This window comes from Nicotiana attenuata, chromosome 1, assembly GCF_001879085.1.
Source record: "Nicotiana attenuata strain UT chromosome 1, NIATTr2, whole genome shotgun sequence".
NCBI classification, from domain to species: domain Eukaryota; kingdom Viridiplantae; phylum Streptophyta; class Magnoliopsida; order Solanales; family Solanaceae; genus Nicotiana; species Nicotiana attenuata.
The window spans coordinates 94,587,766-94,601,372 of record NC_031989.1 but is presented as its reverse complement, the minus strand read 5'-3'; the positions used below and the strand labels follow the sequence as shown (position 1 = coordinate 94,601,372).

The 13,607-nt window shown below is 37.2% G+C and overlaps 2 protein-coding genes across 3 annotated transcripts in view; both read left to right on the top strand.

Moving 5' to 3' along the window:
• The window catches only part of LOC109238622, a 27,425-nt gene extending 18,932 nt beyond the window's left edge, over positions 1-8,493 (top strand). Inside the window, exon 3 of the mRNA XM_019405108.1 lies at positions 8,212-8,493. Within this exon, the coding sequence (XP_019260653.1) occupies positions 8,212-8,493 (282 nt within the window). The remainder of the gene's footprint in view (positions 1-8,211) is intronic.
• On the top strand, positions 10,928-12,362 carry LOC109241750. Of its 2 annotated transcripts, none has more exons than XM_019408536.1 (2): positions 10,928-11,197; positions 11,310-12,362. In XM_019408536.1, exons 1-2 carry the CDS (start codon positions 10,973-10,975, stop codon positions 11,748-11,750), a joined length of 666 nt encoding a protein of 221 aa, XP_019264081.1. In that variant the 5' UTR covers positions 10,928-10,972; the 3' UTR covers positions 11,751-12,362. The 2 variants fall into 2 exon arrangements, with proteins under 2 accessions (XP_019264081.1, XP_019264071.1); XM_019408526.1 differs by having other exon boundaries at positions 11,307-12,362.

Below are 13,607 nucleotides of genomic sequence, written 5' to 3'. Positions count from 1 at the left end.
TAACAATCCTCCACATATCTCAAAATATATCACAAATAAATAAATAGAAATTTTGCTGGGTTTTCACAAATGAGCATAATGCGTCGAATCTGGTGTCTCTTGGACTATGAACCAGACCTAGATAAAATAAGATTAAACTTACAGAACAATTGGTGAAGTTTAAAACTTCTATGAACCAAGAATTCTTTTGTAAGTTTAGTATCTTATCTATCACATTATACCTCCACACACTTTGTTGTTTATCGCGGTTTTGCGCTAATAGGCCACGCGCGCGCCTGGTTTTCATGAGTGCTCTAGAAATTTCGCCACAAATTTCATAGGAGCGGCCCCACTCCACACTCATATAGGTCCATCCATCAAGTGTATTTTGCAGCTCAATACACCACCTATAAAGGGCTATGGATTATTGGATTAAGAGTATAATAACTCAACCTCACATTCCTTGCAGTCTTGCACTATATACGCATACACCATAGGAAGAGACATAATTTAATAGTGCATGTTTGATCAGCTAATGACTTGTTATTACCCATATGAACCTACTTCATGGGATCTCCAATCACATAGGTTGGGTTACCATCATTGTTGATACATCTCAAATTGGCAAAAGTCTCAACCCCTCGATGTTTCACTTATAAGTCAAAGGATCGGCCAAATCTTCTTTTGACTGCACATAGTATGCATAAAAAATTCTCATCTCGAAGCAATTGCTTTATGACATTATATCTTAAAAAAATGTGTCTACTTTTCCCATTGAAAGATTTATTTTCATACAATGGCTATTTGTCACGATCCGGATTTCCCACCCTCGGGAGTCGTGATGGCGCCTACTAATGAGAACTAGGCAAGCCAAATTTAATTACTTTTTTCATCAATAACATAATTCCTTTTAACCATTATCGGCAATAATACAAAGCAATGAAATTAAATAATAAGCAAAAGTCTCAATATTATAGAAAATTGAATAGAATTGCGAAAAATTTCAACCAAGGCCTCTACCCAAGACCTGTGTCACAATTTCACAGACGGTCTAGAATACTACACATAAAGGTCTGAAAGAAATAAGCTCGACACTGTCTCCAGAATTACATGAAAGAAACAGGAACATAGATGAAAGGAGACGCCACGGCCTGCGAACGCCTGCAAGGCTACCTCGGGTCCCACTAGACTGAAAGCCTGCTCCCACTCTATTGCTGCTGCTGTCTGAAGCCTGGGATCTATGCAAAATAGCACAGAGTGTAGTATCAGCACAACCGACCCCATGTGCTGGTAAGTGTCTAGCCTAACCCCGGCGAAGTAGTGACGAGGCTAGGACCAGACCTCCAAATAAACCTGTGCAGATATATATACAGGTACAATGGAGACGTAGCAAGAAAATAACAATTTAAGCTGGGGAGGGGAGCATGATTCAGGGGCAACAGTTAGAAATAGAATTTCAGGAATAATAAAGCGTACATCTACAATTTAACTTCTAGCAGTAAATGAAGAGATAAGGCAACTTTCATATTCAACTCATCCTGTTGCAGGCGTGCAACCCGATCCCATTTCTCAATATCTCGTGGTAGGCGTACCACCCGCTCCCATTTCAATATCACTCGTGGTAGGCGTACCACCCGCTCCCATTTCAATAAATCAACAGTTCCTCTAAAAGGAAATTTACTCTAACAAACGCTACAATTAATACAAGTTCATAAGACAACAAGTACACAAAATTTATGATTTACTAAGGAAAACAAATAATGACAAATAGCAATTAATTATGGATTATAAGGGGGCAATTAGGCAATTTAGTAATTTATATGTTGAATGTCACGTAGCAATTAGGTCACATAATCATGTAGCAATTAAGGCATAAATTCAAGACATAACGTTGCGCAAGGACACCTTGGTTCAATAATAACAAGTAACACGATAAAGGGAAATGTCAACGTAAAGAATCACAAAAATAATGGAATAAGACAAGTAATGCACTTGAACTGATAGCAACAAGAAAATCAATAAATAGAAGTAAAGGACAACATAACTCAATTATCAGCAAAGAAATCAGGAAAATCAAAGACAAATGCACGACATCACCCTTCGTGCTTTTACTCTCATCCTGACCAAGCAATCAGAATAACAAAATGTGCACGGCATCACCCTTCGTGCTTTTACTCTCTTTCCTCACATATAATCAATAGAATTGGCACGGAATGGTACATCGAGCGGCACGACATCACCCTTCGTGCTTTACACTCTTTCCTCACAATAGCGAACAATGCACAACATCAGCCTTCGTGCTTTACATTCTTTCCTCACAATAAACAAATAATGCACGGCATCACCCTTCGTGCTTTACACTTTTTCCTCACAATAAACAAACATTGCACGGCATCACCCTTCGTGCTTTACTCTCTTCCTCACCCAAACAACAATCACAAACAAGGGCAAGGGAATAAACAAATAATAATAGGAATCCCGGCAAGGGAACACAATAAAACAATTAAATCCCGGCAAGGGTACGACATCAATAATCTCAACGTCCCGGCAAGGGAATAGATAATAACTCTTTCTCTTTCTTTCACTTTTATCACATAGTTCACATTATCACTCGAGTCAATGCTCCAAAGATTTACTTATCTCATATACCTTCACAATTTGTATTTCAACTCGAACCAACGCTCCACGAAGTTCAAAGATCACAATTTCTTTCACAAGATCTTTACAACTTATAGAAGTCATCAATTAAACATGGAAAATATAACAAAATTCCAACTATTCGCAAAATAAGGACTCACAGTCATGCTAGACACCAATGTATAGATACTCGTCACCATGCCTATACATCGTACCCGACAATTAGCAAGTAGCAAATAAGACTCAACTCCTATTCCCTCAAGCTAGGGTTAAACCAAACACTTACCTCGATGCTTTGAATTCAACTCAAGTCCCAACTATAGCTTTACACCGTGATTCCACCTCCAATCCGCTCGAATCTAGTCACAAGTCACTTAATTACTTTAAGAAACACTAAATGAATCAATTTGAATGCATAAAAATGAATTTTCCAAAGTTTTTCCCAAAAATTCCAAAATCGCCCTCGGACCCACGTGGTCAAAACCCGAGGTTCGAACCAAAACCTGGTTACCCATTCACCCACGAACTCAAATATGCAATTTTTTTTAAAATCGGACCTCAAATTGAGGTCCAAATCCCCAATTTATAGAAAACCTAGGTTCTACCCAAAACCCCCAATTTCACCCATGAAAATCTTTGATTTTAAGTTGAAAACATGTTAAATGATGTTAAAGATTGAAAGAAATGAGTAAAAATCAACTTACAAATGATTTGGAAGAAGTCTTGTTCTTGGAAAATCGCCTAAGGAGTTGTGTTTTGAAAATGGGGTGAAAAATGGTTCAAAATTCGACTAAGTATAAAAATATGCAGGTCGCAGATGTGGGAAATGCGAACTTGGGTTCGCAAAGAATTCCCCCAGATTTCGCATTTGCGAACTATATCTCGCATTTGCGACCTTAAGTGGAAAAAAGGGAGGTTCGCATTTGCGAGCAAAAGAGTCGCATTTGCGACCTGCTCGACTTCGCATTTGCGGACTATTTGGTCGCATTTGCGACCCCAACTGCTGACTCCCTCTTCTCGCATTTGCGATGCCAGGCTTGCATTTGCGAGACCTGCTTCGCAAATGCGAAAGTTGTAGAACTGAAAACACCAGATTTTTCAAAAATGCAAAAATGCAATCCGACACCTATCCAAAACTCACCCGAGCCCCCGGGGCTCCAAACCAAATATGCGCACAACCTCAAAAACATCCTATGGACTTATCCGTGCGATCAAATCGCCAAAATAACATCAAAATAATGAATCAAACCTCAAATCACTAGTTTTTCTTCAAATTTCATCAACTTTCAAATTTAGAGTTTTAAGTCCGAAACACGTCAAACGACGCCCGTTTTCAACCAAACTTTACAGAAAGTGCTTAAACCACATATAAGACTTGTGCTGGGCGCCGGAACCAAAATACGGGCCCGATACCATAGTCTTTTAATCAAATTTCATTTTCAATTTCCTTAATTATTTCCAGAAAATAATTTCACACAAAAATTTATTTCTCGGGCTTGGGACCTCGGAATTCGATTTCGGGCATACGCCCAAGTCCCATATTTTCCTACGGACCCTCCGGGACCGTCAATCACGGGTCCAGGTTCATTTGCCCAAAATGTTGACCGAAGTCAAATTTATTCATATTAATATCAAAAATTTGTATTTTTCACACAGAATTCATATTTAAGCTTTCCGGCTACGCGCCCGGACTGCGCACGCAAATCGAAGCAACCCTAAATGGGGTTTTCAAGGCCTCGGAAGTATAGAATGGGTAAGAAAACAGGTGATGACCCCTTTGGGTCGTCACACTATTGCGCCTTGGCAATCACAATTCATCGACATAATTATTGTCGGTTTAACTCACCAAGAGGTTGCTTAATCAACCTCATCGCCAAATAATTCCAATATCATAACACCCCATCAAAAGATGATCACACAATCACTAGTGAGTTTTTCACATCTGAATCAGAGATTCAATATCATCACTGTATCCTTCTAATACAGTGGAAAATCCACACATAGAATACTAACTCATAGTATTTCTCAAGATCATCTCAAATGAAATGGAACTTGACTTATGTACAAGTACCTTTTGAAACATCTTTCAACACATAAGGATTTATTTTCTTTCTCAATCTTCCATAGTCAAGTACCAAAGTAAAATTTTCTAAATATAGAAACAGTTTTAACTTCAACAAAAATATCTAGTAAGAAAGGGGTCTTAATTCAACGATTTCTTCACCCAAATGACTAAGAGACGCGAAGCAGCATAACTTTTCAAAGCCAGACATATAACATGTTTTTGATATTCCAATACAAATTTTTGCCACAAAAAATCTCAAATTTGTAAGCTTTATTATAACATTAACAAATAATTTTTTCCTCACATTTTTCCTTCTTAAGATCATGCTATATAACTCTGGACACCATGGTCCCCCACATTTTCAAAAATTTCAGATTAAGGAGATTACCTTTTCACAACTCATAAAGAGTTCTACTTTATAAATAACAAGCTAATATATAGCTTCACCTCGAAGATTATCGTATGGACCAATACACATGTAATTTATCAATTAATTAAAAAGTCCCAATATCTTAAGTAATAAAAGTAAAATAAATATTTAAATCTAGTACATCATCGCAAGAAGAATCAAACCATTTAATCTTATGTGCTTTTCCAATTTTCCTTCACCTCAATTTCCAATTACATAAATAGAATTAACCCTCCAACAGACAGAACATTTATCTAGGAATTTTTTTTTCGAAGCACGTTGTCTTGATAAAGGTTTGGATAAAAATTGTTCATGTGATTTCAAAAAAAATGAAAGTACTTCAATTAAAAATTTGTCAAACTTGGCATAGTAAGTTTCGTCAATTTTTTCTGTGGAAGAGATTCGTCATTAACCCACTTTTTTCTATTAGATGGTTACCACTTTTCAATGTAATTCTTAATTAACAATAATAATCAAAAGTTTTTGAGAGCTTTAAGGAAAAAAAGTGATTTCTTAAATAAATATAATTTTGTACCCCTGATTGAATTACATAACTATATAAAATCTACACTTACGTAGGCTTAGGCACATTCAAATACTAGAAAAAAGCATACCTTAATTTTTGTTGTGCATTTTGTCCTCCACAATGAAACAATGTATAAAATTGAAGCAGCAACTTGCGAAAAGTGTATTCCAAAGTAGAACCAGGAAAAACGACATACAATAATATTATTTATTCACATCGTCTAGTACTCTCGAGATTCTAGAATTGATGGAGAATGCTTATGTTTCTTTCGCGTTGGCCAGTTTGAGTAGCATGTAACGACCATTACAATTGATATTCTCCATAAACACAGTGCAAAAATATCCTTAAGATTGTTGGAAAAATATTGGATGATTATGGAGAATAGAAGGTTTAGCTTGAGGCGTGTCAAAGACACTGTCCTTAAGGATATTTCGCCTACACCGTAATGGATAAAATTAGGCGTATCCCCCAAGATTCAACAAGCTCTTCTAGTATAAACTAGGAGCAGAAACAACAAAGATTAAATAAAAGAAAACCCAACACAAAAGAAAAGGGAAGAAAAGTTTTAACTTTGTTCACTCTCCTACCCAAAGAATATATATATATATATATATATATATATATATATATATAATCCAAAGATTTTAACTTCAGATTGTAAGCAACGTTTTGAAAATTATTAAATATCATTCAAAGGCTATTGAAATGGCTGTTACAAATTAAAGTCATTAAGGCTAATAAAAAGTTAGTTATAATATTATAATAATGACTATTAATCATGGGTAGTAAATAATAATAAATATGTTATTTTTTATTTTTGAGATATAAGAATTATCTTCTAACAACATTAACTTTGAAAATCAAATATCCGTATAAAAATAACTATTGAAGTTCTGTGTATTAACCTAACAACAACTGAAAATACTTATGATTCCTAATAACCTAGAAATTTATGGAGTAATTTATATGAAGTTATTAATTACCACCGAAATAAAGTTGATTGACGAGTATAATCTATCTATTTATATCTATAGTATTTTAAGATTATAAAATTCTAACATGAATGTTGATCGACTTTTTTTACTCTTACTAATGCTTTTTATGTTGGATAAATTATAAATATAATTAATAATTTATATTGTTTGCAGTACAAAAAAAATTAGAATTTTGAGGACTTTTATAGGGAGAGCTTCTTCCTTCATTGAGGTAATTGAATAGGATTGCCAAATCATCATTTTCATGATTTTATATTTTTTGTTTACCTTTATTATGTAAATCAAATGCTAATTTTAAAATAATATTTATGTTAGTTTTTAAGAAAATTATACTTCTTGAGATGAAATACACGCACAAAGCGCGTACCCTAAGACTAGTTTTAACTAATTTAAAAGAAATTTAATTAGCAATCTGAAAAGTGGCTATACATCAATTTCTTCCTATTTTCACCAAGCACAATGCAAAGCTACAATTGGGCCGAAATAAGGAGCCGGTATTGTTTTAAAAGAATTAACCTAAAGAGCCATTCGCTTAATCGCTTAAATTAAAAGTAGCTAGGGATATATAATATGTGTCATGTATAATATATGCATAATCATGTATAAACAGGTATAATCCATGCGTATCAGCTAAAAAAATAAATAGTGAATTTAGTTGGCTATTTGTATAAAGATCCCGCTCCCTCTGGGGTAGGGGTAAGGTGTGCGTACATTGTACCCTCCCCATCCCCACTGGTGAAATTCTACTTGGTTGTTATTGTTGTTGTATTTGTGTAAAGGTCCGGTTTAGAAGAATGGTTTGATTTCCATTTTCCTTTTGTAGTTTATGAATATGATTTATATGGGCTCTCTACTCAACTGGGCCTTACCCATTTCACTTGATCAATGATAAAAATCTCTATGATGGACATTGTAAGCATTTAAACTGTGACGACCCGGCCAGTCGTCTCATGAGTTACCACTCCGTTTCTCCCATTTCTGCTTCTTTATGCTTCATTATCCGTGTTTTATGTGATCGATTTGATTAGTTTGTGTTCGGAGAGGATTTGCTAAGATATGAGACACTTAGTCTCTTTTAAGAAGGCTTATGTTGGAAAAGTCAACAGGATGTTGACTTAGGTGTTAGAGGGCTCGGATGTGAGTTTCGATGGTTCGTTTAGCTTCGGGAGGTGATTTGTGACTTAGGAGCGTGATCGGAATTGGTTTTGGAGGTCCAGAGTAGAATTAGGCTTGAATTGACGAAGTTGAGATATTGGCGATTTTCGGTTGATAGGTGAGATTTTGATATAAAGGTCGGAATGGAATTCCGAGAGTTGCAGTAGCTTCATTATGTCATTTGGGATGTGTATGCAAATTTTCAGGTCATTCGGATGTGGTTTGGTTGGGTTTTTGATCGAAAGCGTATTTCGGAAGTTTTTAGAAAACTTAAGCTTGAATTCGATGTGAATTGGTGGACTTGATATTGTTTGAGGTGTTTTGATGATTGGAACAAGTTTGAATAAGGTTTTAGTATGTGTTGGTGCTTTTGGTTGAGGTCCCGGGGGCCTCGGGTGTGTTTCGGGTGGCCAATCGGACCATTTTGGTTTTTGGAAAATTGCAGATTTTGTTCCAGCAGTTGCAGGCATTTTTGGCCTCCGCGTTCGCGAAGGGCCGGGTTTTCGTAAGCTTCGCGTTCGTGAGGGTCAAAGACGCGTTCACGAAGGCTTGTGAGGGGATTGCATCGCGTTCGCGAGTGAGTATACGCGATTGCGAAGGAGGTTTGGGTCTGAGGGGTCCGATGTCAGTTATTCATCGCGTTCGCATAGGAGCGGACGCGTTCGCGAAGGTCAAGCCGGAAGAAGCATCACGTTCGCGACTGGCATGTCGCGTTCACGTAAGGTAAAAGTTGGTCAACTTAAATTTGTGCATCGCGATCGCGAGGCGTTGACCGCGATCGCGTAGAAGGAAGGGTCAGACCTGGGCAGAATGTTTTTAAGTTATTTCATCCGCGATTTTGGGGCTCATTTACTCCATTATTGATCTTTTTGATAGCTCTTTGAAGGAAACTAAAGAGGGATTCAAGGGCAATCGATTGGAGGTAAGATTTATGAACTTAAAACTCGTTTCTATTGTGAAATCTACCTAGAAAATTAGGGATCTTAAGCTAAAAATGGAAGAACTAGGGCTTGGAATTTTGGGATTTTGATTTGGGGATTTGAAGGACCAATTGGGGTCGGATTTGAGAACTTTTGGTATGTATGAACTCGTGGGGAGATAAGGAATCTAATGATGTGAAAAATTCTGCATTTCGAAAAGTGGGCCCGGGGCTCGGGTTTTGGTAATTTCGAGATTTGTGCCCGTTATTGATTGTTTTCGCTTGGGCTTCGTTCCCTTAGCATATTGTGATGTATTCGTTCTGATTTTGGATAGATTCGACGCGCGTGGAGGCTGATTCGAGGGGCAAAGGCATCGCGAGCTAGAGATTTAGCCGGTTCGAGGTGAGTAATGATTTTAAATGATGTTCTGAGGGTTCGAAACCCCGGATTGCACATCGTAGTGCTATATTGAGGTGAGAAATGCGCTTGATGATGAGCGTGGGGTCGTTTACTATTGGGGATTGTGACTTGGTCCGTCCCGCTTGATGATTTTACCGCGTATTTGACTGAAACTTATTTGTTATCATCATGATTTGGGCTGATTTCCATATTTGGGCTTCGTGCCAACTATTTAAACCCTTCGGGGATTTTTATCACTATTTCCTCACTGTATTGACTTATTACTTGAACTCAGTCATGCTGTTTTCCACTGTTTTACAACTCAGCCACTTTTACTCAGTTTTGAGACTTAAATGATATTTTCAAATGATGTTTTGGGCTGAGAACTATTATTTTACTAATGCCCGAGGGGCTTGTGATGATTTTCGGACTGAGTGCGGACGAGGGCCAGATGTGAGATACACTGAGTGATATGAGGCCGAGGGCCTGAGATACATATATACGCCACGAGGTGGCTTGAGTGATGTAAGGCCGAGAGCCGAGAGTTGATGCCATGAGATGGCTTGATATTGCGCTTGGGCCGTAAGGAGCCCCTCCTGGAGTCTATACACCCCCAGTGAGCGCGGGTACCCATATTGATCTGAGAGTGAGCGTCGGTACCCATATTGATCTGAGAGTGAGCCCGAGGGGCTAATATTGTTCTGAGAGTGAGCCCGAGGGACTGATATTGTTCTAAGAGTGAGCCCGAGGGGCTGGTATTGTTCTGAGATATTGCCCGAGGGGCGAACCTTTATATGTTTATTTTTTTATATTTACTTACCATTCTTAGCTGATAAACTACGGTTCTGTGCCCGAGGGGCGGATTTCTGTGCTTATCTGCACTAACTGTTTTTGCATTCATTTGCGTAATTGTTGAAAAGGCTATTTTCAAAGAAGTTTAAACTGAGTTAAGATGTTTTGAGAGATTTCACAGCTTCATTGGTTTCCTAAAGGATTTTATTCTGCTTCTATACAACATGTTGATTTGCTTTATGTGATTTCTTACTGCTCAGTTGTTATTTACCTTTATTACTCACTGAGTTGGAGTACTCACTTTACTCCCTGCACCTTGTGTGCAGATTCAGGTATTTATACACCCGGCAGCGGGTTTTGACTGATCGGAGGCAGAGTCATTGGAGTTTAGCAAGGTGGTTGCCGGAGTCCGCAGCACTGCTTTTCTTCCTCTTTATTTCATTTATTTGTACTCAGTACATTCAGACTTGTCAGTTGTAATTAGACCTCTAGTAGATGCTCGTGACTTGTGACACCCCGGTATCGGGTTGTGTTTGGGCTATATTCCGCATATTATAAAAATCTTTTGCTTAGTTCGTGGTTATCTACTCATACTTAGACTGTTTATTAATATTTAACTATTTTGAAAAGGCGTAATGGGTTAGTTGGCTGGCCTTGTCTTCACGAGAGGCGCCATCACGACCGGATCGGGGTTTGGGTAGTGACATAAACTTTATCGAATTTAAATTTATAAAATAATTTGGACCATATTAAATTCAAGACATTAGTCCAAACATATATTGTAGCTAATAAATTGGGTTAATTATTTAAATTCAGAATAAAAGTGTTGGGCTAGTACATTTAATTGGATCACAAATTAAATAATGATGAGATTTTTATATGCTTGATCCCTTTTGAACTATTATTTAAATAAATAGTAGCATTTCTCGTTTATTCCACAAAAAACACTTTTTTTAAATTTGTAGCAGATTATAAAAATTAGTCTCAATATTTAATAAATTAACGGATTGCACTAATCAAGGGAACTACCTTTTTTTCTTACTTTCTCTCTCTCCGTATTTTTAGGTTCCGTATCTCCATCAACGTATCTCGCTGATGGAGCCTTCATATACTCTGGATATTTCTGCTTCTCCTATTTATCATTCACTAATTAACGCTTTCGATAATTTTCACACGGATTTATGGGTATTACGATCAATTTTCTTTATGGCGGCGATAATTTTGATATGGAATCGTGCCATAATATCATACAAATTAACTCATAAATCTCTTATTGATCCATATAAATATCCGATTACTTCTTCGTTTTCTCTCTTTAAGGTAAGAAAACCCTAGAATCTGTATGTTTAATTCATTTTTACATCAGTTTTTATGAATAATTTAATCTTAGGCCTTCATTTTTTCCCCCGCAAAATTTGCAACAATGGAGAAGTCAAAACAACCACAACAAAATGTTTTGAACAATTATTTGGGCAGAGGATTGAAATTGGATGTCTCGGCTGTCAAGGCTATCAGGGATACCTACTGTGATTCTCCTTCAGGAAGTAGTGAAAATGCTTTACCACTTTCTCGTACCAGATTTGAGTTGTTGTATGAAACTCCTGAAAGGTATGCAAACCAAAGGCGTCCGCAAATGGGGAGTTCAATTGGGGAGATTAGGGAGCAAAGGGTGGAAGGTCTGACAACTATTTCTAAAGTACCTTCCCATTCTACTCCCAAAATTTATAATCAAGTTGCAAATGAGAAGAAACGAGCAAAAGGGATTGAGGATGAATTTCAGGATATACAATTTCAGTTAGTGAAACACAAAAAAAAAAAAAAAAGGTTGATGGGGCAGATAGCAAATTTGAAGGTATTGTATGTTTGTATTTAAGATTATCCCAACATCAGTTATACTTGTAATTTTTATCAGTTGTAGTTGCTTTTTTAATTTATTTTTATAAGGTATAAATATCAAAATAAACTATTAAGTCAAAATTAGGACTCATTCTTATGAGTTAAAAATATATTTTGTGTAGATTTGGGATTTTTATTTCAAACCGGAAGATCATTCTAAAGTAAAGATTGCAGCCAACAGTAATATTAGCGTGATTGAAAATTTGAGGAAGCAGTTGTAACGACCCGACTGGTCGTTTTGAGCAATTGCGTCTGGTTCGGCAGTTTGAGATCACGAGCAGCTTCATATTATCTGTATCGACTTGCGTGCGTGGTTGGATTTTGTTTTCGTATTAATCGGAGTCGAATTGGAAGAAGGAATCTAGTTTTGGAAGCTTAAGCGATGAGAGTTTGACCGGAATTAGACTTTTAAGTAAACGGCCTCGGAATGAGTTTTGGATGATGTCAGTAGCTTCGTATGGAGATTTTGGACTTGGGCGTGCGTTCGGATTTGAATTTGGAGGCCCGTAGGATAATTGGAGGCATTTCGGTGAACGTTGGAAAATAGAAGATTTTTGGAAAAGTTTGAACCCGAGATGGATTTGGTGTTGTTTTGAGTAATTCGAAGGCTCGACTAAATTTTAATGATGTTATGGGATGTGTTGGTACATTTGGTTGAGGTCCCGGGGCCTCGATTGTGTTTCGGGTGAGTTTTGAGCAAGTACGGACATTCCGGAACTTAGAAAATGGATCTGATGCTTAAATCTTCGCTGGGGGCAGAAGTATTACCGCTGAGGCGGAAGTTTTTCCACTGAGGCGGAGGTCTTACCGCTGAGGCGGAGGTTTTTCCGCGGTTCGCGGTCATGAAGAATCCGCAGGTCGTTGGTCCAACTTCGGAAGCTTATATCTTTTGATCTACAAGGAATTTTGAGATGATTCAAAAACGAAAGTTGTAGCTCTTTGAATCTAGTTTTCAGAAACATATTATAACAGGCATTTGGACATCTGTAGCGAAAGTTATGGCCAAAACACTAAAGCTTGTCACTGCAGTCAACATCCACCGCGGTCAGCAGCGATTTTCCGCGGTCAGCGGTGTGGGAATCCGGAAGGTGCATTATAAACACGAGATTTGGGGTTTTTAATTCATATTTGGACCTAGGGAGCTCGGTTTGTGGCGATTTTTCGAAGATTTTTCAAGAAATTCATTGGGATTGAGCTGAGCGTTGGTGAATTGGTAAAGGAAAAGCTAAATTGAGTATTAAATTGGCCGGATTGAGGTAAGTATCTTGCCTAACCTTGTGTGGGGGAATTTTCCCTTAGGCATTGAGTCTTATGTGGAAATTGTTTGAATGAAAAATCATGCACGCGAGCTGACGAGTACGTACTTGATTTATATGTGCAAATTACGCCTGCTGAAAGTTGTAGACACCCTTAAGAATTAAATTGAAAAATTGTGGAAACTTAGTAAATCCTTGAATTGTCATGCCTCAGTGTTTGTTTTGTTGAATTTGTATTTATAAGAGAATTCGGTGTGATTGCGACTTGGAAATTTATGTGAATTTCGTGTGATTGTTGATTTGATATTTCTCGGAAATAATTATATTATGGATTTTTTCGTGTGCAAATAATTAAATAAGGTAAGGAGAGGCATTAATATAATTATCGAAAATTTGGATTAAAGAAGGTGTCGTCCTATGATGAATTATTTTTCCATCCTTGTTGTTGTTTTGAAGTTTTGTATACCTTGTGTGGAGCCTTGGGCTTTTCGTTGTGAAATTAATTGATTTTGTTGTATCTTTGGAAGTGATTGTGGCTTATGGACAATTTATGATATGAATTGTTGTATGGTGTTGTT

Excerpts from the sequence above, each read along its gene's own strand:
- LOC109241750 (XM_019408526.1), top strand. The coding sequence starts at position 10,973 with ATGGAGCCTTCATATACTCTGGATATTTCTGCTTCTCCTATTTATCAT. Across the intron at positions 11,198-11,306 it reads CTTCGTTTTCTCTCTTTAAG|AAGTCAAAACAACCACAACA; the intron begins GTAAGAAAACCC and ends GCAACAATGGAG.